Source organism: Lissotriton vulgaris, chromosome 9 (assembly GCF_964263255.1).
Source record: "Lissotriton vulgaris chromosome 9, aLisVul1.2, whole genome shotgun sequence".
NCBI lineage: Eukaryota > Metazoa > Chordata > Amphibia > Caudata > Salamandridae > Lissotriton > Lissotriton vulgaris.
This window is the reverse complement of record NC_141697.1, coordinates 1,244,438,264-1,244,464,990: the sequence shown is the minus strand read 5'-3', so window position 1 is coordinate 1,244,464,990 and position 26,727 is coordinate 1,244,438,264. Positions and strand designations below refer to the sequence as shown.

The 26,727-nt window shown below is 50.2% G+C and overlaps 1 protein-coding gene across 1 annotated transcript in view; it reads right to left on the bottom strand.

Moving 5' to 3' along the window:
- LOC147693179 (uncharacterized) overlaps window positions 1–26,727 on the bottom strand; it is a 708,628-nt gene that overhangs the window by 114,747 nt on the left and 567,154 nt on the right. Inside the window, 4 exon segments of the mRNA XM_086939582.1 lie at window positions 3,045–3,796; window positions 5,292–6,071; window positions 6,273–6,914; window positions 7,077–8,784. Coding sequence (XP_086795708.1) covers window positions 3,045–3,796; window positions 5,292–6,071; window positions 6,273–6,914; window positions 7,077–8,784 — 3,882 coding nt within the window.

The window sequence follows — 26,727 nt, the reverse complement described above, 5'->3', positions numbered from 1 at the left end:
TTATGCTAATATGCTCTTTTATAGCGTAGTGATCTCCTTTCACAGCCATCAAAAGGAACATTTAAGCACTGACCAACACAAGATTAGCAAAACGACAAGTGTACAGTGGCGGCACTCAATTGAATACTTTGTTGTCTGTTTAAAAGGAAAGAGCTATGTACCATAGCCATAAACACTAATATGTTATTGTGACCAGCGTGCACAGGTCATCTGGGCACGCAGACATTGACTGATTTGTCAGCAAACCTTCCCAAAAGCAAGACACACTGCATTTGAGGAAACAGAAATGATAACCCACGCTTTTAAACGGAACCTAGTAAAACTAAGAGTGTCAATGTAGCAAACATAAAACAAATGTTCAAAACACTATAATGACATGCTCCGTTTCAGGCATACATAAGCACGCCCATCACTAAATAAAGTCATTTTGTTACTTCATCAAAAAAATCGAGACCATCTATGACAACTTCGACGTCAACAACCCCCACGAGGAACACTCTCCAACTGCTCCCAGCAGCAGGCAACCGACACTTAATGGCTGGACCGCCCTCCGCATCAAAATCACTCTGAGGACAATGAAGACCACCCACTCTGGCGGACCCTTGCCCCCACCAAATCTACCACAAAGTCGATGACATTATCGCCCTTGAACTTCAACGTATCATCAACCACTCCGTCAAGGCCACCTTCTTTCCCGACGACTGGAAACATGCCGAGATCAACCCTCTCCTGAACAAAACCTTCAGCGGACCCCACAGACCTCAAGAATTACAGACGGATCTCCCTACTCCCTTATCCGGCCAAAGTCATTCGACCCCTCCCAATCAGGATTCTGAAAGACCCACAGTACCGAAACCGCACTCCTCGTAGCAACAGAGGACATCAGCGCCCTCCTCAACCGAGGGGAGACTTTGGCCCTCATCCTCCTCGACCTCTCTGCAGCCTCCGACACTGTCTCCCACCACATCCTAGCCCGCAGACTACACAACGCAGAAATCCGGGACAAGGCCCTCAACTGGATCCTCTTGTTCCTCGCCGGCAGAGCGCAAGGAGTCAGACTCCCTCATTCCTCTCAGAACGGACTCCAACCATATGCGGAGTCCCACAAGTATCCTCCATCAGCCCGACCCTTTTCAACATCTACATGGCCCCGCTCGCAGCCATCGTCAAGAGCACACGGACTCAATATCACATCATACGCAGACGACACCCTCTCCCTATCCAACGATCCCAACATCACCAAACGCAACTTTCAAGACGGAATGGAAGCCGTCGCCAGATGGATGAAGAGCAGCTGCCTCCAGCTCATCACGGACAAAATAGAGAAAGTCATCTTGGGCCCACACCCCGATGCCTGGAACGACACCGGGTGGCCCCCGCCGTCGGGGACACCCACGGACCACGCAGGCAACCTCTGGATCATCCTGGACTCCGAACTCAAAATGAACCGCCAGATCAACGCCGTCACCTCCTCCTGCTTCCACACCCTCTGCCAGACCTTCAAGTTCATCCCTCCCCCAAACACAGGAAAACGGTCACCCACGCCCCCATCAGTAGCAGAGTGGACTACAGCAATGCACTCTATGCCTGTATCAACAAGAACCTCTCCCACAAACTCTAGAACGTCCAGAACGCTGCCACCAGACTAGTCCTCAACCTACCACGCCACTGCCACATCAGCCAACACCTACCGACCCTACATTGGCTCCCGTCGAGAACAGAATCACTTTCAAGCTTTTCACCCATGCACACAAAGGCCCTCCACAACGCCGGACCCTCCAACCTGAACCACCGCCTCGTGTTCCATACTCCCCTGTGCTCTTTTAGTTCAGCCCAGCTCTTCGTCGCAACCCTACCTCCGTTCAAGAAAATCAGAAAAGAAAGGCGCTCCTTCTCCCTCCTAGCACCCAAGGCATGGCACTCACTCCCTCCCCACCTACGACAGACTGCTTCACTCCCCAAGTTCCTAAAAGACCTCAAGACCTGGCTCTTCGATAGAACTCAGTGAACCTGCAGGAGCTGTGAAACCCCCCTGCATCCCCCTGCCCTCAGCGCCTTGAGACCCGTTCTGGGTGAGTAGCTCGCACTTTACAAACCATCTGATTGATTGATTTGACTGGCAATATCTCGTTTGGGCGTTTTCATAACTTTTTGCTGTTTTTAAAGATTGACTTATATTTATGCTTTGGCGAAAGATGAAAAGCAGTCCGTATTCTTATTTATTTATTTATACTGTTAAAGGTGCTTAACTGGCATTGAGAAGGTTAATAACTAATTCCTCTGGCATGGTCAATAAATAATTCTGATGGCCTTTATAACACAGTAAGACATCAGGGAAGCACATAGAAGTAAAAAACAGCCCCTCATATACTCCTCTCATAAAATGTAATGCATCAGAGGTTTATCCTAAAAACACTGTTATGTGCTGGCGGGACTCCTTGTTTTCAGTCCCTAGCTTTTTCCAGAAAAAACGTAGTTAGAGGACACATTTGACCAGTTTGCTGGAAGCAGCCCAAGACTACAACTCCCAGAGTTCATCATGGCATCAAATAAAAGCTCAAGTAGTCCTCCATACATGAAACTGCTAAGCAACGGGAAAACATTCCTAAAATTAGAAAATTGTAACGGTAACATAGCGTGGCTTTCTATATAAATGCTTTTTCTACAGCTCGATACGTTTCTCAATGTCCCAAACGGACCATATTGGGACATTGTTTTGATAGGTTTGTAAAAAATCTAAACATTGTAAAATTCATAGAGGTGTACGCTACTTGGTTGTACCCCAAATATGTCACCTAGCCTTCTTTTATTTGTTCCTTCTGTGCTAATGAAATATGTAATCAACACGGGGATCAACTAAAAGTGTCACAACTGGAAGCAATGTCGCGTTCCGCCACTTCCTCATAAATACGCCCCTGAGTACCACAGCTATCTGGCTCATCTTGGGGCCACCAGGATGAGGGTCTTGGATACCTGCCTCGTGTTTCTCACCGCGAACAGGATGAGCAGGAGAGGAGGAAAAAGAATAAACACATAATCCTGACCATTTCATCCATAGTGCATGGCCCAATGACTGTGGACCTGAAGGCAAAGCCAAGCCTTTTGCGTTTTCGGAGGCACGTGAGGCCTGTATCTGGGGTTCCCAGCTTTTGGCAATATCTGTGTAGGACTTGTGGGTGGAGTTCCCACTCGTGGACTTGTGGAGGCCGCCTGCTTTAAAGATCTGCAAAGTCCTGTCCATCCCAGGTGGGTGCTCTGCTAACAGGAAGATCCTCATGCAGATTGCCAGTTCCCGATCTCCTGTGCTAACACAGACAGCTGGGGGTTGAATACCCCAGTTCTGTAGGTAATACATGGCCATCATGTTGTCCACTGCTGTTGTGAGGACCACCTTCACCAGAACCAGCTTGCAGAATGCTTTGAGGGCTGGGCATTTGGCAGCCACTTGAGGCAGTTGATGTGTGCACCCTAATTCTGAGGCGTCCAAGCACTTTGCACAGCCATGTTTCCGAGATGTGCGTCCCACCCAATGTGTGATGCATCGGTGGTAAAGGTCTTCTGCAGAAGTGGTTCCATGAAGGACTGCAGTCAACCGGCTGTTGCGCTTCCACCATTGCAGAGAGCACGGAGTGCGGCCTTCATCAACACTAGACCCTCCCAATGACCTTATACGTGTGATCATTGCCTTGTGACGCACGGTTGAAGAGGGCGCATGTGTAGCCTGGCACAAGGCACCATTTCTATGCAGGATGCCCTTGTACCCAAGGGTTGAACTGCAGTTCTTACAGCAGGTGGACTGGAAAAGAGGCAGAAGGTGCTGAAATGCCACCACCCTCTGCTGCTTGTGATATGCTTTCCCTGTTCACAGCATTGAACCCTAACTCAAGACGAGCTGGGCTTGAATTATTAGTGTTGTTCATTTAGCACAGACCGCAGGTGCTGGTAATGGGCAGGTGGGTTGGGGTGAGGAAGTCGGTGTCCTTCCGGCCTAGTGCTGTCAGGAAGTCCCCTTGGTGGAGCAGAGGGATGAAGTCCTGCAATGTTGGCATGTGAAAGTGCTCCAACAGGATGTAGGCTTTAGTAGACTTAAGGCCTGAGACGGGCCGCAGGAGCCATCCTTCTGTGGGATGAGAAATACAGCGAGTAGATGCTGTTGGCCTGTGGTGTGGTGGCAGGAGCTGGATTGGGCCTTTTTGGACAAGCACTTGACCCTCTAGAAGAATGAGGTGGTCTTGACTGTGGATGTGTTGGTGGGGGGTGTCGTGTCCCAACCCACAGATACACAGGGACTCAGACTTACTATTTCACGAGCTCTTTATTTTACCTTCTGCTCGGTCCCCGTCCCTACACTAACTGCCCTTTCCTGTTCCTGACCCCACCTCTTCCCCTCAGCCCACCTAGCTCCTCCCACCCCAACTACTAGACCGTCAACACTATAACATCTCCCCCTTTCTTAACAAAACAGCAAAGTGAAATTAGTCCATTTCAACAATCAGTCTCTTTGGAGGCTGTACCTGGCGTCGCGGGCGACTCGGGGTGGACACAGCGGTCTCGGCCACGGGTTCTGGTTCCATGCAGGGTGCAGAGTCAGGTGTGCCTGTTTCTGGGTGGTTAGAGTTCTCCGGCACGGAGGCAGGGGGCGTGCAGTCACGTTTCTCAGGAGGGCACTTCTTAAAGTGGGATGCGTTCCGGGTGACCCGCCTGTTCTCTGACTCCGCGGTCACCATTGTGCCTTTCTGCTGCACAACTGTAAGAGGTTCATTTTTGAAGCGACAGTCGGTTTTCTGGCGCTGTTCCTGTTTAACAAGGACTCTGTCGCCCTCCTTGAGGGAAGGGGATCGGGCCCTCCGTTTGAAGTCAGCATGTTCCTTCATCTTCTCCTTGTGATATCGATCTGTTGCAGCCATGTCTTTGATCTGATGGTCTGAGAGGGGTCTCCTCAGTGCGCCTTCCCAGGTAGGGATCCGAGTTCTTGGTGTCCTCCCGAGCATGAGAGTGGCAGGGCAGACACCCGTCGTGGAGTGAGGAGTGGTTCGGTATGCGCAGAGGACTTCATTCAATGCTGCTTGCAGGTCCTTCTTCTCGGCAGTGGCCTGTTGGAAGGTTTTCTTGATGGTGGACATGAAGCGTTCAACAGTTCCATTGGCTTGTGGCCAGAGCGGGGTGACCTTGCGGTGTTGGAAGTCCATCTGTTTCGCAAAGTCACTGAATTCGTGCCCGTTGAATGGGGGCCCATTGTCCGTTTTGATGATTCTGGGAACACCCCAGGTTGCAAAGACTTCCTCAAGTACTTTGAGGGTGCAGGTGGCATTGGTGGACGGGATGAATTGAGCCACTGGAAACCGGGAATATTCATCTACAATGGCGATCACATATTTCCCTGACTGCAGGGGCCCGTAGAAATCCATTGCAACTTCTTGCCATACACCGTCAGGTAGCGGGGTCATTTGGAGCGGTGCCGGCGGCGTGTTGGGACCAGTTAGCTGACAGGGATGACAGTCCTTCAGGGTGGCTTCGACTATCTGGTCTAGAGCAGGGAACCAGACACGCTCTCGGAGCGCCCTCTTGGTGGAGACGACCCCACGATGACCTTCATGAGCTAGATCAACTACGCCTTGTCTGAGGGTGGCCGGGATGACTATCCGGTGGTCTCTTAGAAGAAGGCCATCTTCAGTAATTGAAAGTTCGTCAGCGACGTGTCGGAACGTTTGGAGTTCACTTCTGACATCGGGGTTTTCCTCATCATCTTGCGGATGATGCCTCCACCTGTTGGACAGTATTCGCTTCATCACGATCTGCAGAACGGCGTCTTTGTTGGTTGCTTCGCGGATGGTGTCCATTGGTATGGCTGGGGGGCGAGCATGGTTTGAGACGAAGTGGATGTATTCCTCTGCTATGGATGAAGTCGGTGCTGGAGAGTCTCGGGGGTGGGGAGACATGTAATCAGCAGGGTTGTCACCCTTCCCCGGTTTGTGAATGATTGTAAAGGTGTATTCCTGCAGCCGGAGGCCCCATCGCTCGATCCTGGGGGGCATCTTGCTCTTCGGGTTGCCGTATATTGTCACGAGTGCCTGATGGTCAGTAATGAGCGTGAAGTGCTTCCCATAGATGAAGATGTGGAAGTGCTCACACGCCCATACGACCGCCAGGCTCTCCTTCTCAGGCTGAGAGTACTTCCTTTCCGGGTCCGTGAGGCTGCGGCTGGCGTAGGCGATTATCCTCCGTTGGTCAGATTCGTCGTCATATTGGGCCAGGATCGCACCCAGGCCTACGGGACTAGCGTCCACGGTGATCTCAGTTTTGCGTTTGGGGTTGAAGTAAGACAAACAGTCAGACGACTCAACCGCCCGTTTGATGTCTCTGAAGGCACGCTCGCAGTCTGAGGTCCACTCAAAAGGCTGGTTGGATTTCGTGAGGAGCCTCAGAGGATGACTTATTGTGGCGTAGTCACGGATGTAGCGAGCACAGTAGCTCGCCATCCCAAGGAAGGAGCGTAGATCGTTTACATCCTCAGGGCTCTTGGTATTGTTGAGCACAGCCACCTTGTCGGGATCTGGTTTCATGCCGCTGGATGAGAAAATGTGTCCAAAGAATTTCAGTGTCGATTGATGAAACTCGCACTTGTCCTTATTAAGGGTCAGGTTTGCGTCTAGCAGAGCCCTGCAGACGCGGTCAAGGGCGATGTCGTGTTCTCGGAGGTTGGCGCCATACACCAGAATGTCATCGCTGTAGTTGAGAGAATTTGGAATGTGGTGGATGATAAGTCGAATTGTCTCTTGGAAAATTTCAGCTGCTGAGGACACACCAAAACTGAGGCGTTTGTATCGGAAGAGGCCGAGGTGTGTGGCGAACGTGGTGATGGAGCGAGAGCTGTCATCTAGCTCGAGCTGGTGATAGCCCTTGTTGAGGTCTAGCTTGGAAAAGACCGTGGCTCCATTGAGGGCTGTAATCATATCGCTCAGGTGTGGGCCGGGGTGTCTCTCCCTTTCGATTGCTGTGTTCGGAAGGCGCATGTCTACACATAGACGGACTTTCTCGGGGGTCCCTTTTTTTGGCACGACAACTACCGGGGACACCCAGGGAGTGGGTCCTTCGGTGCGTTCTATGATGTCGGCATCCAGAAGGTCTTGCAGCTCTTGAGCCACCGCGGATTGCAGGTGAAACGGCACTCGCCGTGGATGTTGAGCAATGGGCTTGACTCGCTCGTTGATGTGCAGGTGTACTTGTCGGCCTTTTAGTTTGCCTAGGCCCTTGAAGAGGGCTGGGTACTTCACAGCGTAGTTGGAGCTGTCGTTTATGTTGAAAAGAATGTGAACGAGGCGTAGGCGCTCCGCAGTCGGAAGACTTAGCAGGCAGTCGGCATCAGGTCCCTTAATAACGTGAATGACGGCGGGAATGGTGATATCGCCGTGTGTGAGGGTGGTGTCGAACTTCCCCAGGCATGGGAGTGGTTTTCTCGCCATCCATGTGTATACTCGAACGGGTGCAAAGCGCAGGTGGGGCTTGGGAACCATGCGCTCGTGCTCAGCAACAGAGATGTAATTGAGAGAGGCACCGCTGTCCATGACGAACTTCGCTGCATGATTGCCCACCATGATGTCGAGCCGGGGGTAACGTTTGAGCTGATCGTTGTCAGCGATGTTGACATACTCGGTGGTGTAGCCCGATCGCCTGGATGAGGAGGATCTGGACTCTCTCGAGGGGGATCGGCGATCCCATCTGGACCGTCTGGACTCACGACTGGAGTGAGACGACGCTGGGGAGTGAGCAGGTTCATTCTGAACGGCTCTGGCGTGGTGCCGCTTGGTTTCTGTCCTTGAAGACCTTGGCTGGCTGGTGCGTCGATCAGCACCGCTACGTTGTTCTCGGTGATACTCGCTACACATGACCTCGAAGTGATTAGATCGTCCGCACTTTCGGCAGCGTTGGCCCATGGCAGGGCACGAGTCAATGTGGGGGTAATCATACCCGCACCTGTAGCACCGTCTTGTGCGTTCGGGTCGTCGGTCTCTCCTTTCTGAGTCTCTTGGCCGGTAATCTGTTCGGCGTCTGGGTGAGAATTTGGATCGGCGTGATCTGTCACGTGGGTTGCCTCGGTAATCCTGTCGGCCATGTCGTCGATCGGAGACGCGGTTGGCATGTTCTCGGCTAGTGCTGGGTTTAACTTCGATCTCCGCTGCATTTTCTTCGGCTTGATCATATATTCGTGAGTTCTCCTCGATTTCCGCCAACTCTTGTGGCTTCCTTAGTAGTCTTCGTCTCAGCGACTCGGAGTGGCATCCCGAGATAATTTGAGACTTGATGGCCGCATCTGGGGAGAAGTTTGTGAAGTCGCAGTACTGTGACTGACGCCTTAGTCGGTGTATGAAGGACGTTAGTGGCTCATCCTTGTCCTGGTGCTGTTGGTGAAACTTGTGTCTCTCATAGTCAACGTTTCTTTTGTGCAGGAAACGATTGTTCAGTATGTCCTTTACTTTGATGTAGGTGTCACCGTCGTTGGTTGGGATCTCTCGCACTATCTTGCTGAGCTCGCGCCCTCCGAGATTGCGAAGGGTTATTATCTTGTCCTCGTCTGTCTCAATTCTGGAGCCCTTGATATAGTCCTCAAAGTCCTCCACCCATTCCTGCCATTTCAGGCCCATGCTACTTCCAGTGGTAATTATCAAAGGTTCCGGCGCACGCAGATGCGTGCCTTTGACCTCCTTTTTCTGGGCAGGGCTTTGGGCGTCTTGCGCGGGAGGGTTGGACATTCTGGCAGTGGTATTTCTCGGCTTGCCCTTGACGCTGGTTGCGGTCACCAATGTTTACCTTCACTGTTGCTCTCTGCCACTGCCACTGCTTGTTTGGCACTTGTCTGGCAATGGATGCGGGGTTATCAGGCCACAAAATGTCAATTTGGATGTGCCAGTGCTTGTTTTCACCTTTCGCCTGACTCAAAGATGGCCGCCTTTCAATCAAATAGGGTCTGTCCCTTAGGCCGCCTGACCTTAAGATGGCCGCCTCCCTCTGCAGCCCACGAGGTCCTTCCCTCACTCTGGACACACATGCATTCGGCGGTAGAAGACTCACGCTTGAGCTGGGCACTTTCGCGTTGTGCTGAGGTGAGCGTCGTCTGTCTTGTGCTGGTCTCACGCAGCCCCTGCCGTCTGTTTGAACTCGGCTGCCACTGGCTGATGAAGCGCTGGCTTCGGTGGGGTCGCGCGTGCGTGGGGCTTTTCTTCGCCTCTTTCCGCCTTCGCGGCGGTGCAGGCTCACCTGGGCAGTCTCAGGGCGTCTCCGGCTCCCGCCGGGAATAGCGCGCTGCAGGCTCTTCAGCGCGCTCAGCGGTCAGCGTTTTGGCGCTTTTTTTTTTCTCCTCTCTGCCGCGTTTCAGGCGCTCCACCTTAGCGCTCTTTCAGGGCACATCAGCGATCGTCCGCTGGACCGTCGTTTTCTTCCTCGACCCTCTTCACCTTGTGAGGGGAGATCTGGCCACTCCTGGGGGCTCGTTACTGGCGCCACAGGGGCTTCGTTACAGCGGAGCTCACTCCACGCTGCGGGACGGGGCGTTTGTGGGTGGGTTCTTTTTTCATCCCACCTTCGTCGCCAGCTGTCGTGTCCCAACCCACAGATACACAGGGACTCAGACTTACTATTTCACGAGCTCTTTATTTTACCTTCTGCTCGGTCCCCGTCCCTACACTAACTGCCCTTTCCTGTTCCTGACCCCACCTCTTCCCCTCAGCCCACCTAGCTCCTCCCACCCCAACTACTAGACCGTCAACACTATAACAGGGGGTATGTTGGGAGGGTGTGGAATTCTATGCAGAAGTCCAAATGAACTACTGCTACAAATCATTAATCCGAGGTGGTTTCCTCCTTGTAAGGCTTGAAATCCTTTAGCCTCCCCAACAAGTGTTGTGTGATCGGGGGAGGGGAGTGTGGGTCAGTCAGTGTTGAGAGTGTTGGGCCCGATTCACAGAACTAACTTAAGACAAAATCCTAAACTTACTACTTTTGTTATTCACAGAAGTTAGGATTTTGCCTTAAGATTGTCTTAAGACAAACTTAAGACAGACTAAAGACAGACTTAAGACAGACTTAAGACAGACTTAATTTAGGATTTTGTCTTAAGTCTGTCTTAAGACAAACTTAAGACAAAATCCTAACTTCTGTGAATACCAAAAGTAGTAAGTTTAGGATTTTGTTTTAAGTTAGTTCTGTGAATCGGCCCCGGAGTCTCTGTAGCTAAAGCTGCCTCTACCTGTGCCTTTGCTTTTGGTACCCGAGTAGCTGCAGCTGGTGTATCCAATGTGTGCCTGTGACTCATGAAAAGCCTAATGCTGGCATTGGATAGTTTGGGTTTTGTGCTTTTTGTCCCTCTTTTGAGTTACTGTCTATAAACTGCCCCCATCGGAATGGCAGACTAGAGTGTACCCATGAAGTTTGCAAACTTGCTGTCCTTTTTGATCCTTTCAACATTGATTCGCTTGTGGTCTGTAGAGGTGTTTCCCTTAGAACGGGAAGTTGAAGCGGCGTTGGACCTCCGGTTTGAAGTCAGAGATTCATAGCCATGCATTGCAGTGAGTACACTACGGTAGGCAGTATCTGCAGCACTGAGAGCAGAGTGGATATTCAGTTAGAGAATCTTCCCTCAGCTACTAACGCCAGCCCTTTTCCTGTAGGTCTCAGGGCGGTGGTGTACCAGCTACTGCACGTAGTCCAATGATTCCTGCCATAACACAACAGCAAGCCAACCAAACTGGCAATACGCCATTGGGCGGCGGCCCCAACATGCTTGGAGGCGGCGTTGTGCACTTACGTTCCTTATCTTGGAGGGAGGGGGACGTCACCCATGGCTTGAGTTGAGGCTCATTTCTGTGCTGTCTGCACCAAGAAGGAGCCTTGGAACCGAACCCCCCCATGTAGAGATGGTCGCTGGGAGAAGCTTTGACCTTCTCAGGAGGTACCCTGACCACCTGCACCCTGATAGTGCCCTTGAAATTGTCTGGGGCTGATTTTAACTTGTCCTTGAGCATGGAGAGGGTCTGAACGTTGTGTTTAGTCTTGGAGATTGCTTCCACCAGTGAGTCATTCTCCTAATACAGGAAATGTATGTCAACTTTATGATGGCGAGCCTTCCTCTAAATCACGGCATGGTACACAGGGGTATAATCCACCAGGAAGGGCTTCGCTAGGCATGGCACCAGATCGACCTCATCTGTGGAATAGGCATTATAACCATCACCATCCCCTGTCTGGAGGTTGGTCATAGGGGCCTGCCCCCCAGTAGCGTCTGCTTGGATCTGAGTATGAGTTCACTGAACTGTCAGGAGACTCTGGTGGTGGAGCTTGAGGTGTGTATGGGCATGGTGGTGGAGCAGGAGGTGTGTATGAGTGTGGTGGTAGTGGAGCGGGAGGTGTGTATGGGTGGGTCTGGTGGTGGTGGAGCAGGAGGTGTGTATGGGTGTGGTGGTAGTGGAGCGGGAGGTGTGTATGAGTGGGTGTGGTGGTGGTGGAGCAGGAGGTGTGTATGGGTGGGTGTGGTGGTGGTGGAGCAGGAGGTGTGTATGGGTGTGGTGGTAGTGGAGCGGGAGGTGTGTATGGGTGGGTGTGGTGGTGGTGGAGCATAAGGTGTGTATGGGTGTGGTGGTGGTGGAGCAGGAGGTGTGTATGGGTGGGTGTGGTGGTGGTGGAGCAGGAGGTGTGTATGGGTGTGGTGGTAGTGGAGCGGGAGGTTTGTATGGGTGGGCGTGGTGGTGGTGGAGCAGGAGGTGTGTATGGGTGGGTGTGGTGGTGGTGGAGCAGGAGGTGTGTATGAGTGTGGTGGTAGTGGAGCGGGAGGTGTGTATGGGTGGGTCTGGTGGTGGTGGAGCAGGAGGTGTGTATGGGTGTGGTGGTAGTGGAGCGGGAGGTGTGTATGAGTGGGTGTGGTGGTGGTGGAGCAGGAGGTGTGTATGGGTGTGGTGGTAGTGGAGCAGGAGGTGTGTATGGGTGGGTGTGGTGGTGGTGGAGCAGGAGGCGTGTATGGGTGTGGTGGTAGTGGAGCGGGAGGTGTCTATGGGTGGGTGTGGTGGTGGTGGAGCAGGAGGTGTGTATGGGTGTGGTGGTAGTGGAGCGGGAGGTGTGTATGGGTGGGTGTGGTGGTGGAGGAGCAGGAGGTGTGTATGGGTGTGGTGGTAGTGGAGCAGGAGGTGTGTATGGGTGTGGTGGTAGTGGAGCGGGAGGTGTGTATGGGTGGGTGTGGTGGTGGTGGAGCAGGAGGTGTGTATGGGTGTGGTGGTAGTGGAGCGGGAGGTGTGTATGGGTGGGTGTGGTGGTGGTGGAGCATAAGGTGTGTATGGGTGTGGTGGTGGTGGAGCAGGAGGTGTGTATGGGTGGGTGTGGTGGTGGTGGAGCAGGAGGTGTGTATGGGTGTGGTGGTAGTGGAGCGGGAGGTTTGTATGGGTGGGCGTGGTGGTGGTGGAGCAGGAGGTGTGTATGGGTGGGTGTGGTGGTGGTGGAGCAGGAGGTGTGTATGGGTGTGGTGGTAGTGGAGCGGGAGGTTTGTATGGGTGGGCGTGGTGGTGGTGGAGCAGGAGGTGTGTATGGGTGGGTGTGGTGGTGGTGGAGCAGGAGGTGTGTATGGGTGTGATGGTAGTGGAGCGGGAGGTGTGTATGTGTGCGGGTGTGGTGGTGGTAGAGCGGGAGGTGTGTATGAGCGTGGTGTAAGTGGAGGCATAGGAGGATGAATTGGTGCTGGTGATTGAATGGTTATGGGTGGCTCAAGTAGAGGGTTTTCTGCTTCTTGGTCCCAGGATATCTTGGTACCTTTACCTTGGAACTTCGTCCTTTTGTGATAGCTTCTGACAATCGTAAACCCTGGCACTTGGTCATCAAGTTGGGGCCTCTGTGCCCCCATAGCCTTAACAAGGACCATCCTTCTCTCACTGCAGTTGAACTCTCCAGCAACCCCAGCCCATTACATGGACCTCTGGTCAGTGCACTAACTGGGTCCTTCTCGTTTTGTTAACCCCTTACTTCTTCAAGCAATTTGAGTTTGAATATGAAAGCCTTGGCTAAAAGGAAAGGGCTCCTTGTGTACAGTAACACAAGGATAAGGAAAGATAAAGATCTCAGATTCATCTGAGCAGAGGCTGAGGGACGCGCGCTCAGGATTCCGCACAAGGGTTTGCTCAAAGGCCCTTCACATGGACTTGAATTTTTATAGGAATTCTAGTTTGATATGTTTCATTAAGGACTCACACATCAGATTGATAGTTAAGAATTCATGTATGATTGTCAGAAGTGACTGTGTTCTTGTTGCAGAGTACCTCTCCTGGCTAAAGGACTGAACCTTCCCACTAGAACTTGAGGGGTCCTGCTCAGAAGTATAGCCATCCACCATTATTTTCTTGAGACCTCCAGGTACACCACAACCATCACTCCCTCTCTCCCACTCTCCACCGCATCCCTTCTTTCCCCAAGGTTAGTCATCGGTACCGCTCATCTCTTCTGATTCTAAGGATTGACCCAGGGAGAGGTGTGGTGCAGCGGCCTGGGCAGCTGACTTCAGAGCACAGGGTTCACGGTTCAATCCCCGGGGCAGCGGCAGATTAGCCCAGCACCATGTGACTCTGGGCAGTAGCTTGCTTAATCTTCCCGGCGGCCCCCAGCGCCTAGAGACCATTACGGGTGATTGTTTGTGCTTTACAAATGTGGATTATTATTATTATTAAGGGGAGGAAGATATTTGTTTTGCTGAAGTCCTGGAAATTCAGGTGAGTGGCCCTATGACAAGATATGCGGTATGTACCACAAACTTTGCACTCCAAAAACTCAACCCCTCTACTCTCACAGAGCTCCTTCACCCGCATTCCAGGAACCCCTGACTTGATGGCCCACCATCACCCAACTGCCCCTGCCATGCAATCCATCCACCCAAGTCCCATCTTATTCCTGCATGCACTTCCCCTTTGCTAGAGGACTCGAGTCTATCTACAACGCCCTCATCCTGATCCTCAACAACTCACTAACCACGGTCACCTTTTCTGGACATATGGAAACAAACCACCATCCTGACATTATTGAAGAACTGCACAGCAGACACAACCCCAGCAGATAACTTTAGATCACTCTGATGAGAAACGCATCAACTAGAGACTAGCATACCACTAGCATACCACCTGAATGACAACCACCTCCTGAGGCTTCAAATCAAACCACAGCACGTGAAACAGCCCTTGTCACCACTACTGATGATATCCGGACCATCATGTACGTAGGCAACACTGCCGCCTTCGTCTTCCTTGACCTCTCAGCGGCCTTTGATTACCCACCCGATCCTAATCCACAGCCTCCACAAGTCAGGATTTTGAGAAAAAGCCCATGGTTTGATCAGCTTCTTCCTCACAGGATGCACGCAGAAAGGTAGCCTACCACGACCACGCTGATCTGCTGAGTCCCCTAGGGATCATCGCTCAGCCTCGCACTCTCCAATATCTACATGGCCTCACTTGCCAACATTGTAAGAACCTACGGAATCAATGTCACTTTATACACCAATAGCACACAACTCATCCTCTCTCTCCCTCTCCCAGCACACAAGCAAAGTTCTTTAAGTGCATGTCTGGTGGCCATCTGATCCGGGAAGCCATACCTATCCTATCCAGCCAAGCCAGGAACCTTGGAATCGTGGTTGACAATAAACTACTGAAGACCAGCCAAGTCAACTGAATGACCTCTTCCTGGTTCCAAACCCACAAGATTCTCAAGAAAATCTTCATCTCCGGTGTACTGACTGGGAAGACACGGCTGACCTGCAGGTGAAGTCTCTCTTCCTAAATATATCTGTATCTCTGAACTGGGCCATTACTGGATAAATTAACCCTCTCCTTACGTGTGCAGTGAGTCTGCCTCAGAGCACTTTTTCTCTTCATATCCCTTCAACTTGAGACACAAAGGGGGATATTTTCAAGGCCGTGCGATAATTATCCAACTTTACATAACGCTGTCCATCATGGGAAACTAACGCCGAACAGGCGATAGTTCCCCAAAAACGCGTCAAATGTCCGCGTTAAAATTACAGGGACAATGATAAAAAAGGAAACCCGAAAGTGAAAAAAGTTGCGATGGGCCCAACAGCGATAAAAATATCAGCGATAAGCAGCGCCAGGCTTGCTATTCCCACGTCAAGCAGGAAAATTCACCATAAAAGCTTCAACAACAAAAAATATATAAAAACAAAATCCAAACAACTGAGAAGCACCATGGAGGAAGTTGGAGAAACTGCAGAGGCTAACCAGAACCCACGAACCCCCCCTGAGGACCTGCCAGGGACCTCGGGGAAGGAGAAGGGAAAGGAGAAGAAGAAGAAGAAGAACCCGCAATTCAGTCTGTAGGAAAACAAGAACCTGATTACGGAGCTGACAGAACACAACCAACAACTGTTCATCACCTCCACTTTGTCACTGGCAACTAAAAATGCAATATGGCCGTCCATCTTGGCCAAGGTGAATGCAGGCGGAGTGAAGTGCCAAGAAGCGCTGGAATGATGTGAAGCACAAAACCAAGCTGAAATCTCGCTAACAACCAGAAGGCAGCAATGCAGACTGGAGGTGGGAGTCCAGCGCCCAGCAGGAGCTGGACGAGATGGAGGAAATGGTGTCCACAGTCATCAGTGGGGAGACGGTGGCAGGAGTTGGGGGACCGGACACTGCTCAACATGACCTGACCCAACAGCAACAGGGTGAGTAATGACCAGGGACTGGGGGACGGGGGTAGATGGGCACAATGGCACACATGCACAATTAAGTATAGCACAGTGCACACCCACAATGACTCTGGATCATGTCCCTGATCTCCTTGGCACACTGCAGCACACATGGAAACAGCAAGTAGACCCCCGTTAACAATGTGCCCAGAGGGGGCCCTCCCCACACATCACTAATCTCACAACAAACCCATGCTCATGTGCTGAACCCAAGTCAAGTCAAGTCAAGTCATAAAATTTGTATAGCGCACTACATACCCAGAGGGTTTCAAGGCGCTTAAGAAGGGGAGGAGGATTATTTGTCAAATATCCACGTTTTAAGCTGCTTTCTGAACGCTAGGTGGTTCTGGGTGAGGCGAAGGTGAGCGGGGAGTGAGTTCCATGTTTTAGCAGCCAGGTATGAAAAGGATCTGCCTCCCATGGTGGTCTTGTTGATGCGAGGTACGGTGGCGAGGGCTTGGCTGGAAGAACATAGTTGTCGGGAGGGGGTGTAGAAGGACAGTCGAGAGTTGAGGCAATCTGGTCCGATGTCGTAGAGTGATTTGTGTGCGTGGGTAAGCAGTCGGAAGGTGATCCTTTTATTGACGGGTAGCCAGTGGAGGTCTTTGAGGTGACCAGAGATGTGTTCGTTGCGTGGGATGTCTAGTATGAGCCTGGCTGAGGCGTTTTGGATTCGTTGGAGTTTCTTCTGGAGTTTAGCGGTGGTACCTGCGTAGAGGGTGTTTCCGTAGTCCAGTCGGCTCGTGACCAGAGCGTGGGTGACTGTTTTCCTTGTTTCGGAGGGGATCCAGCGAAATGTTTTTCTGAGCATGCGAAGAATGTTGAAGCAGGAAGAGGATACGGCGTTGACTTGTCTGTTCATTGAGAGTGAAGAATCCAGGATGACGCCAAGGTTCCGTGCGTGGTCTGTCGGGATGGGTGCTTTTCCGAGGGCTTCCGGCCACCAGGAGTCGTCCCAAGCAGAGGGGGATGTACCTAAGATGAGGACTTCTGTTTTGTCTGAGTTCAGTTTCAGGCGGCTTTGTTTCATCCATTCGGCAACTTCTTTCATTCCTTCGTGTAGGTTAGTTTTGGCGGTGTTGGGGTCTTTGGTGAGTGAAAGGATCAGTTGGGTGTCGTCCGCGTAGGAGATGATGTTGAGGTTGTGTTGGCGTGCGATGGCCGCGAGGGGGCTCATGTAAACGTTGAAGAGGGTGGGGCTGAGTGAGGATCCTTGTGGTACGCCACAGATGACTTCCGTGGCTTCGGACTTGAATGGTGGGAGGCGGACTCTCTGTGTTCTTCCGGAGAGGAAGGAGGTGATCCATTCAAGTGCTTTTCCTTGTATTCCGATGTTTCTGAGGCGCTGTAGAAGGGTGCTGTGGCAGACTGTGTCGAATGCTGCAGAGAGGTCGAGGAGGATGAGGGCGACTGTGTCTCCATTGTCCAGTAGAGTTCGAATGTCGTCTGTTGCTGCGATGAGGGCGGTCTCAGTGCTGTGTTTTGCTCGGAATCCAGATTGTGAGGGGTCGAGGGATTTGTTGGCTTCGAGGAAGGCGGCGAGCTGGTTGTTGACGGCTTTCTCGATGACTTTGGCCGGGAATGGAAGAAGCGAGATGGGGCGGTAATTTTTGAGTTCGGTGGGGTCCGCTGTTGGTTTTTTCAGAAGGGCGGTGAGTTCAGCGTGTTTCCAGACTTCTGGGAAGGTAGCGGAGTTGAAGGAGCAGTTGATGACGTCTCGGAGGTGCGGTGCTATGACGGAGTCTGCTTTGTTGAAGATGTGGTGAGGGCATGGGTCTGTGGGGGATCCTGAGTGGATGGAATTCATCAGGCGGATGGTGTCCTCAGTGGAGATTGGGTTCCAGGCGTTAAGGGTGTTCACGGGGGGAAGATGGTCAGCAAATGGTAGGGTGGGTTGGTTTCCGGGTTGGTTGTCAAAGCTGTTGTGGATGTCTGCAATCTTGTTGTGGAAAAAAGAGGCTAGGGAGTCACAGAGGGTTTGAGAGGGGGTGATGTTGTTTGAGTTGGTCGAGGGATTGGAGAATTCCTTGACGATGTTGAAAAGTTCCTTGCTGTTGTGGGCGTTGTTGTCAAGTCGATCCTTGAATGCTGTTTTCTTGGCTTTTCGGATCAGTTGGTGGTGAGTGCGGGTGGCGCTTTTGAAGTCGTCCTTGGTGCTGGTGGTTGGGTCTTTTTTCCAGGCTTTTTCAAGGGAGCGGCAGCGCGGGTCATGGGCCACACTGACAATGCAAGTGACACTGCATGACGGTTGGCATGGCTGCAATCCAATTATCATGACATGGTGCACGCCACGACACTGAGGTGGCTCAGTGTGGACCACATCCGTAAAGGAGCAGGTCACACTCTGACACATCCATGCACACAAACAACCCCTGACGCCATCCCCTTACGTCCATGTTGCTCATGTTGTGGGGCTTGAGTCACAGGGTGCATCTCTGCATCAGTGTGGTTCATATTTGACCCCAAATGACACCCGCAATTTCATATCTGACCCCAAATGACACCCTGTTGTCTTTTTTTGAACACCAATGACAGCCTTAATTTCATGTTTTTGTACATGTGATACACTGATGAGTGGGATTACGTACTACATTTGACACCCTGAAATGGTATTTCGAATACATGGCACCCTAAACAGCCTCTTTGCACAGAGGCGACATCTCCACCATCTATTTGCGAGATTGTAAGCACTTAATGTTGCACTTACACTTGTCAGAGTGATGTGCTAATGCAGAGGACTGCCATGCACACATGGAATGTGTGTTGCAATGAATTTACTAGCACGTGCTGTTCATGTGGTCATTTTGTATTGTCCCATGGTTGCTAAGGACTGTCCCAATGTGACGTGCTCATGTGAAGAAATTGTCAATGATGGTGTTCCTGCGGGCTATTCCTGCTGCGGCTGCAGTGGGGTGTGGCCCACCGGCATCATCTTCATCATCATCGTCCAGAGCATCTGGCACTCGTATCCATGGGGCATTAGTGCATACACATATGTTGTGCAACACACAATGATCATCTTTGCACACAAGGTCTGGGCTGTACAGGAGCTTACCACCTGTGATGTCCACGCACCTGGTTCTGCATGTTGTGTTGGCAGACTTGCAAGTTGTGTGGCGTGTGATTTGTGCGACTTTAGGATTCATGTTTGCCATGTATTGCTTCTGGCAAACGTGCAGGATCAATGTGTATTACATAGCCTCACAGCTCCTCCTCCCTCCCTCCGAGCCTATTTTATTTACTTGTGTGCGGTTGCATCACTTGCACTCCTACAGCACACCATTGTCATGCCTGTCTGCGCATGTCCGCAAGCCTGACAACACTGTGATGTGGGGGCGTTGAAGGTGGGCGGACACATGTGTGTAGGCCTATGGTAAGGATAGGGTGGACACAGTTGAAGAGTTCAGGCCTGGCTGAAATTGCGCTGCGATTGAGCCTAGGCCTGTGGCCTTTGCTGCAGCAATGAAGATACACACACAACAGTTGGCATGTATGAGCCAAGACCCCGAGTGGTCTTGCGCTCTTTTATCTATCCATTCGAGCAAGCCCGCCCTCCGGGTGCATGCTGCATTGCAACATTGTCGCCCTGAGCCTTGAACTGAACCACGCCATGGCCCCGGGCCATTTCTTCACACTCCTCAAACGCCTACGCGTGGTCCACCGCCGCGACGCTGGGATGTCGTGCGCTTCGGAGTACCTCTCCAGGCGTTCCACCCAGGCTTTCCAGCGGCCTGCCTGGGTGGAACAAGACGATGACTTGTGGTGCACTGAGGTAGTGGCACCTGAGGCTTATGCTGCTGCAATGAAGATACACACACAACAGTTGACATGTATAAGCCAAGACCCCGAGCAGTCTTGCGCTCTTTTATCGATCCATTCGGGAAAGCCCGCCCTCCGGGTGCATGCTGCATTGCAACATTGTTGATTAAGGCCCGAGTGTGCCGACACTAAAACAGAGACACATGCCATAGTCACTTTTGTGGCCAGCCCGGAACGGAACCATGCATTGAGCCCGGAACTGAACCACGCCCTGAGCCCGGAACTGAACCACGCCTAGAGCCCAGAACTGAACCAAGCCCAGAGCCCTGGGCCATTTCTTCACACTCCCCACACGCCTACGCGTGGCCTGCCGGCGCTGGGATGTCGTGCGCTTCGGAGTACGTCTCCAGACGTTCCACCCAGGCTTTCCAGTAACCTGCCTGGGATTGGGGTGGTCCAGTGACTGTGAAGGGCTCCAGTGGCGTTACCGAGGACATGCTGTTGGCTGCTGGAGGCGGGCTTGTGGGTTAGCCCCACAAGACGATGACTTGCGGTGCACTGAGGTAGTGGCACCTGAGGCACTGCGTCCGGCACAGACCTACCTCCACGTGGCGATGACTTGTGGTGCACTGAGTTACTCCCACCGGAAGAGCTGAGCAAGTGTGCAGCCTGCGATGATGTCGTGGCCTGAGGTAACATGATTGCGTCCACTGTCCACAACACTACAAACACCAGCAGTATATGTCCACATGGACATGTCAGTGCTCTGCATACTTAAGGCTGTCCAGCACATCACCGCCACACTTGGCATTGTGTACATTCTTATTCATGGGTGACTTGCCTCCTTCACACATTCTTTGTTCCCACATCTCCCCACATTCTGCAATTGTGTGGCAAAGGTGCCAAACCTTTGTGGATGATTTGTCTACAGGTCTGGCTGCTGTTACTACAGTTACTTGTGTTGTTGTGTCTGGTAGGTGGGCATGTTGTTTGGCATGTTGTATGTGATTTTTTTGTGTGCGTTCCCAGTTGTGAGTTGTATGATTGTGTATTGGAAGTGTGTGGTGTGTTCATTTGGTACAATGTCTGCTGTTAGCGCAGGCTTGTGAATAGGGTGATAAATCTATTGTGGCGGAAAAGTGCCGCTAAATCTGCGATGTGTCTTTGAGAATATACCCCAAAGAATTTCTTATTTCTTTAAATATATTTGCGCTTTTCTACATCAATAATGTTGTTTATATTTAATGTTCCGTTTTTTTCACCCTGTTTTCTACTCAAGTAAAATGGATGGCGTAGATAAGAGCGGTCTTAAAAGGCTCGCTATTTTAAACCTTCACGAAATTCAGAGCCTAATGACTCTGACGCCTCTGTGGAAGATGATTGCCAGGAAGGGCCTCCTAGGCAGGAGTCTGCCTGTGATCAACCAGTTACGGGGCAGGATGTCATGCCGTCCACTGTTTCAGCATCGATGTAGGACATATTAAGTCACTCAATTGTCAACTCCTTTCAAAAGCTAATAAAATATGTACCCCCTTATCCGAAACAAGACTCTGAAGTGACTCAGGGAAGGGGGTCGCAATCTGCAAAACAGCTACACACCTCTTCTAAAAAGCGAATGGCTTAGGCGCCTCAGTCCCAAGGGTCTTTTATATCCTTTTCCTTGTCTTCCTATGATTGTTCCCCTCTAAAAGGAGAAAGGGGTCTTTCTCTGACCTGACCCTATACACACCACAGATGACCAGTCAGAGTCTGATCATTCTTGCTCTGCCCATACAAATGATACAGATGATGATAATGCCGGGGATCTAATCCCGCCACAGGTCCTAGACAATGTTCCCTCATGTCTGTCTGAGGCCCTCATGGTCCCCTTATTTTGACCCAGATATAATTACTCATTGCGCCATTGTGCACCATATTTACAATACGGCGCACCATGGCGCAGGGACTGACAGATGCCTCCGAAAGTTTGATGCATTTGTTGGCACAAAAGTCACACATTGCTGGAGTTGTGTCGCAAGCACAATGCCACTCCAGCAATGCATGGAGAGGACTATTCCTAATACACTGCGTCACTGGCGTGAGGGTTTGACGCAGTGGCGTCCTAGAAGAGGCTGAAGTGAAATCTTGCAGTTTCACTGCGTCACTTCTACGAGGCTTTCCAGCCTCCGAACGCCCACCCTGCATACATTATACCTGACGCAGGTATAATGTGGTGCAGGGCTTTAAAAGGTTACGCAGCTCCCTAGATGCGTCACGTTGTAAATTGCAGTAATGTGGCCCATTGTTTACGCCGCCGCTGCATCACAAAAAGTGACGCCACAGCGGCGCAATAGTGCCGCAAGGGGCTTGTCAACCTGCTAGTGGATTTGAAAGCCTATGGAAGAACCAAATCGCAATAAACTGCATACAGAGCGTCCCAACCCTATTCTCACACATAAATTGGCATCTACTCTTGACATTGACCCAGCTATGGTCGCATTCCTTTCTAAAAAAGGTAAAGATTCCAAAAAGGGATTGATAAAGTGCTTAGAGGCTGCCAGGATAAATTATTAGATATCCTGGGTTATTTGACTCAAATTTTAGAAATATCGGAAGATGCTGCGCTTACGGGCACTCCTGTCAATTTGCCTATTCTCAGAGGTTGGAGACAACTGGCTATCTCTCTTTTGGGCAAAGCTAATGCTGCTATATCTGCAGAGAGGAGGAAACTATCCTCATGAGAATAGACCCTACGCTGGCGGACATGTCACAGAAGGAACTTGGTTCTGAAGCAGAAAGTCATCTCTTTGGTGATCACTTCGTCAAGGACATATCTGCTTACGTACAAACCTTCACCTCTGTGGTCAAGGCACAACAAAATCCCAAGAAAGTCGTTACCCCTTGCGGTTGTCAGAGAGCCGGATGAGGAAGAGCTTGCTCTTCGGGCATTTCTCAACATTGCTCATACAGACCATCATTTTATGTACCCAGAGGTTGGCACACACCTGGGTTCAAGGACAAGAACAGGATATGCTCCTTTCTATCCACAAAAAAAGAAACAACTACAGAAGCAGTTTCCAATGGGGCAGAGTAGAATCGCGTGCAAATACAGGAAGGTCATGTTGTTTTACATCTTTTTCCCCCCAGAAAGATGAGTGGCAGAACCACTCTATTTCTCAACAACTGGAGACACTTTACTTCAGACCTGTGGGTTTTACGAACAATTCAGAGGTACCACTCCAATCCAACTGGTCCCCTCCTTGTCCAATGAACTTCAGTTCCCAAGAAACCAATCTAATATCTCAGGAGGTTCCAGATTTGTAATCCAAGGGAGCAATTCAAGAAGTCCCATCCACTACCAGAGGTTCCTCAGCAATCTCTTCCTAGTAAAGAAAGCAGACAAAGGGTTTTGACCAGTAATAAACCTCAGATCGCAGAACGGTTTTGTTTTGTACAGGCATTTCAAGATGGAGGGATACACTGCCTAAGAGACTGTCTTCAGCAGAACGATTGGGTGATCATAATAGATCTCAAGGATGCTGATCGATCCGTTCCCATTCATCATTTACATTCTCGTTACTTACAATTCATTTTCACTTGGCAAGACCGCAAGTTCCAATTCCTCTCATTATCTTCCGTCCTGTCTCCAGCCCCCTACTGTTTCTCCAAACTCTAGAAGCCAGTGGTAACCTTGTTACATCTTCAAGAAGTCTGATTAATTATATACCTGGACGATATGTTAATAATGGCCAACTCCAGGAAATTAATAAAAACACAGACAGTGTGGGCAGTATCTCTTCTCTAGAATCTAGGGTGTATATTAAATCAAAAGAAATCAATTCTAATTCTATCTCAGACAATTCAGTTCCTCCTCTGAAGATCAAAACAGAGATTTGTTCTGTTCTAAGTTTGTAAGTAGTTATGTGTGGTCTCTTGCCTTCATTTTTATGAATCCCAAACTTCTGCTTTTCGCCCTTCAGCAGTTTCCCAACTGCTGATATCTTTCAAGATCCCTTATTCCCGTGTCTCCTTCCACTTTGGCCAGGTGGGTTAGAGGGATCATGGCAGAGTCGGGCATTGTTTGGCACCCATTCAGTCAGAGGAGCTACGGCCTCTAAAGCCTTTATTTCAGCAGCCGTCTGGGAGATATCCTTAAACCAGCAGATTGGTCGAGGGAGTCCACTTTCAGAACATTCTATTTTAAACCAATTGATCATGTTTCTTCTAATGTTCTTTCACAGCTTTAAACTTGTCATACTTGAGCCTCCGGTCTTGTAATCGAATTTTATTCTCCCCCGCTAACGTGAGAGGAGGTTTGGATTCTATTAAAGACACGGAGGCAAAGATTATCCCACTCCACCCTCCTGAATAGTTATCAATACTTTTATCTTCCAGCTTTGATGCAGTTGGCGGATCCCACGTTGTCTTCGATGGCGGCCTTTTTGAATGGATACCTTTCTACTCTGGAATGTTTCAAGTTTATCGTTTATGTTACCAGTCGAGGCATGTCTAAGATGGTCTGCTTGGATTGCTCTTCTTTTATGGCAAAGAAGAGGAGAGCTGCTGCTCAGCAGGGATAATTATACCAGAGACTGTTCACTGATTGGTGGATCACACATGAGGTCACAGCTGATCTAGGCAGCTGACCTCCTTCACACTTTTGCTTATAATTTTGCATCCATGTTATGTTATGTTTGACTTTGCTGCTAGAGCTATAAGTAAAGAATCTAAGTCATAATCTTCGCCTTCGTGTCTTTAATGGAATCCAACCCCTGTCACGTTAGTGGGGGAGATTTACATTAACGAAAACACTGAATACCAGGCTGTTTACTTAGGCTGCACTTCGGGCAGCATCCACTTCTCATCAGCACCAGGCTATCCTCTCAAATAAGTTGCACGCTTTACATAATGTGATAGTCGGGAGCATAGCTCTTAGAACAGCCCTACCAGGAGCATCCTCCCTGCGGCTCAGCCCATACTTTACTGACACTCCTCACCTCACAGACACCCAAGCATTCCATTCTATCACTACCACTCCAGCATCCCACACATTCCATTGCACCACCACCGCTCCATCATTCCACACATTCCATGCATCACCACCGCTCCCGCATTCCACACATTCCAACGCACCACCACCGCTCCAGCATTCCACACATTCCATGCATCACCACCACTCCAGCATTCCACACATTCCATTGCACCACCACCGCTCCATCATTCCACACTTTCCATGCATCACCACCGCTCCAGCATTCCAGACATTCCAAGTATCACCACCACTCCAGCATTACACACATTCCAATGCATCACCACCGCTCTAGCATTCCACACATTCATCAAACCACCACCACCACAGCCTTTCACACATTCCCGCATCACCACCACTCCAGCATTAAACACATTCAAATACATCACCACTACTCCAGCATTCCAGACATTCCAACCCATCACCACCACTCCAGCATTCCACACATTCCATGCATCACCACCACTCCAGCATTCTACACATTGCATCCACCACCACCACTCCAGCATTCCGCAAATTCCAAAGCATCACCACCACTCCAGCATTCCACACATTCCAACGCATCACCACCACTCCAGCATTCTACACATTCCATCCACCACCACCACTCCAGCATTCCGCAAATTCCAAAGCATCACCACCACTCCAGCATTCCACACATTCCAACGCATCACCACCACTCCAGCATTCCACACATTCCATCGCATCACCACCGCTGCAGCATCCCACACAGAACATTCTCCCTGGCTGAACAGCAAGGACCAGAGCACCAGGGAAGATGCATAGATAAATACACAAGATACAACAAAGGTACACGCTTTACAGAACATAAAATATGTTGCTTATGAAAAGAGAACGAAGGACAGTCAAACATTTGTGTCAAATTTGCTAGCTTAGCTAAACAATATCTGCATCCTTGCTTCAGGGCAGTCAACAATAAACAGTGGAATATCGCCGGAGCGAAAAAACTACTAGAGGACGGAATAGCCCTAGAAGAATGGGTGGATTGCGATATAATTGCTTTACAGGAAACCTGGCAGCAAGAAGAAATCGCACTGGCAGGCTTTATACACCATCATGTAGCAGCAGAGAAATGTAAATCCTACGGTAGAGCGATTGGAGGCCTCTCAGTTTACATAACTTCTGCTCTACAAATTAAATCAGAGCAACTTGAATCTCCAGACCCAAGCATCCAAATAGTTAAATTATCAGGACTGAATGCAAATAACAAGATGACAACCATTCTGATCAATTACTACACGCAACCAAAAACTCGAGTGAAAAATACAAAAAATACTCTATTATGTGAGGTAATAACAGACTTTCGTAGCACTGAGCCAGCGTGGAACATTATACTAACCGGAGATTTTAACTCCAACCTGATATACTCCCTGGAGGAGGACGACATCCTAACGGCGGACAACATGCACTGGAGCGTCCCAGAACAGACTCAAGGCGGCGTCAGGAGTAAAATCGACCGAATAGGAATAAAATTGGTGACAGAGTTAGAATATCTAGGCATGCGAGTCCTTAACGGCAGGACAAACGAGGATCGACCCCCCAAAAAACCTTCTACGGCCCGCATTCCCAATCAACTCTGGACTATACAATTGCAAGTCTTTCGCTATTTCCTTTATTAAACAACTTTTATATTGAATACTCGCCCATGAGCGACCGCGCAATGCAACACATTAAATTCAATCTGTGTGTAGAAAGATTTCAATCTTCACAAACTGTGGAAGGCAACCTAAGTTTATCAAACCAGAAACGAATTAACTGGTGTAATCCAAACAAATCTGAATGGTTCACGACAATAGTGGACACGATGAACAACTTAAGTGACACTTCCACGAATGCCATAGAAGCATGGTCTCTCTTTTTAGAGAGCCTAAAAACGAAAATGAAGTCTCCAGTTTCGAAGGACAAAGGAACGAACACAAACAACACATTGCCAAAAGATTTGAGAGACTTGAGGAAGGAACTGAGAAAAACACACAAAAATCTGCAAATATATAATAAAGACTCTAGTCAAATGGACGTCTTCTTGGCTCTACGGAAGCGCTATAAAAAGAACGTTTGGGAGCACAAAAAAGCTACCAAGGAAAAATTCTGGACTAAGTTGCTCCAGAGCGCTAAAACCTCGAACGCAATTACATTTTGGAGAATTATAAATCAATTAACCAGACCGCTGAATATTCTTACATCAAACGTGCAGGAAACCAAATGGGTA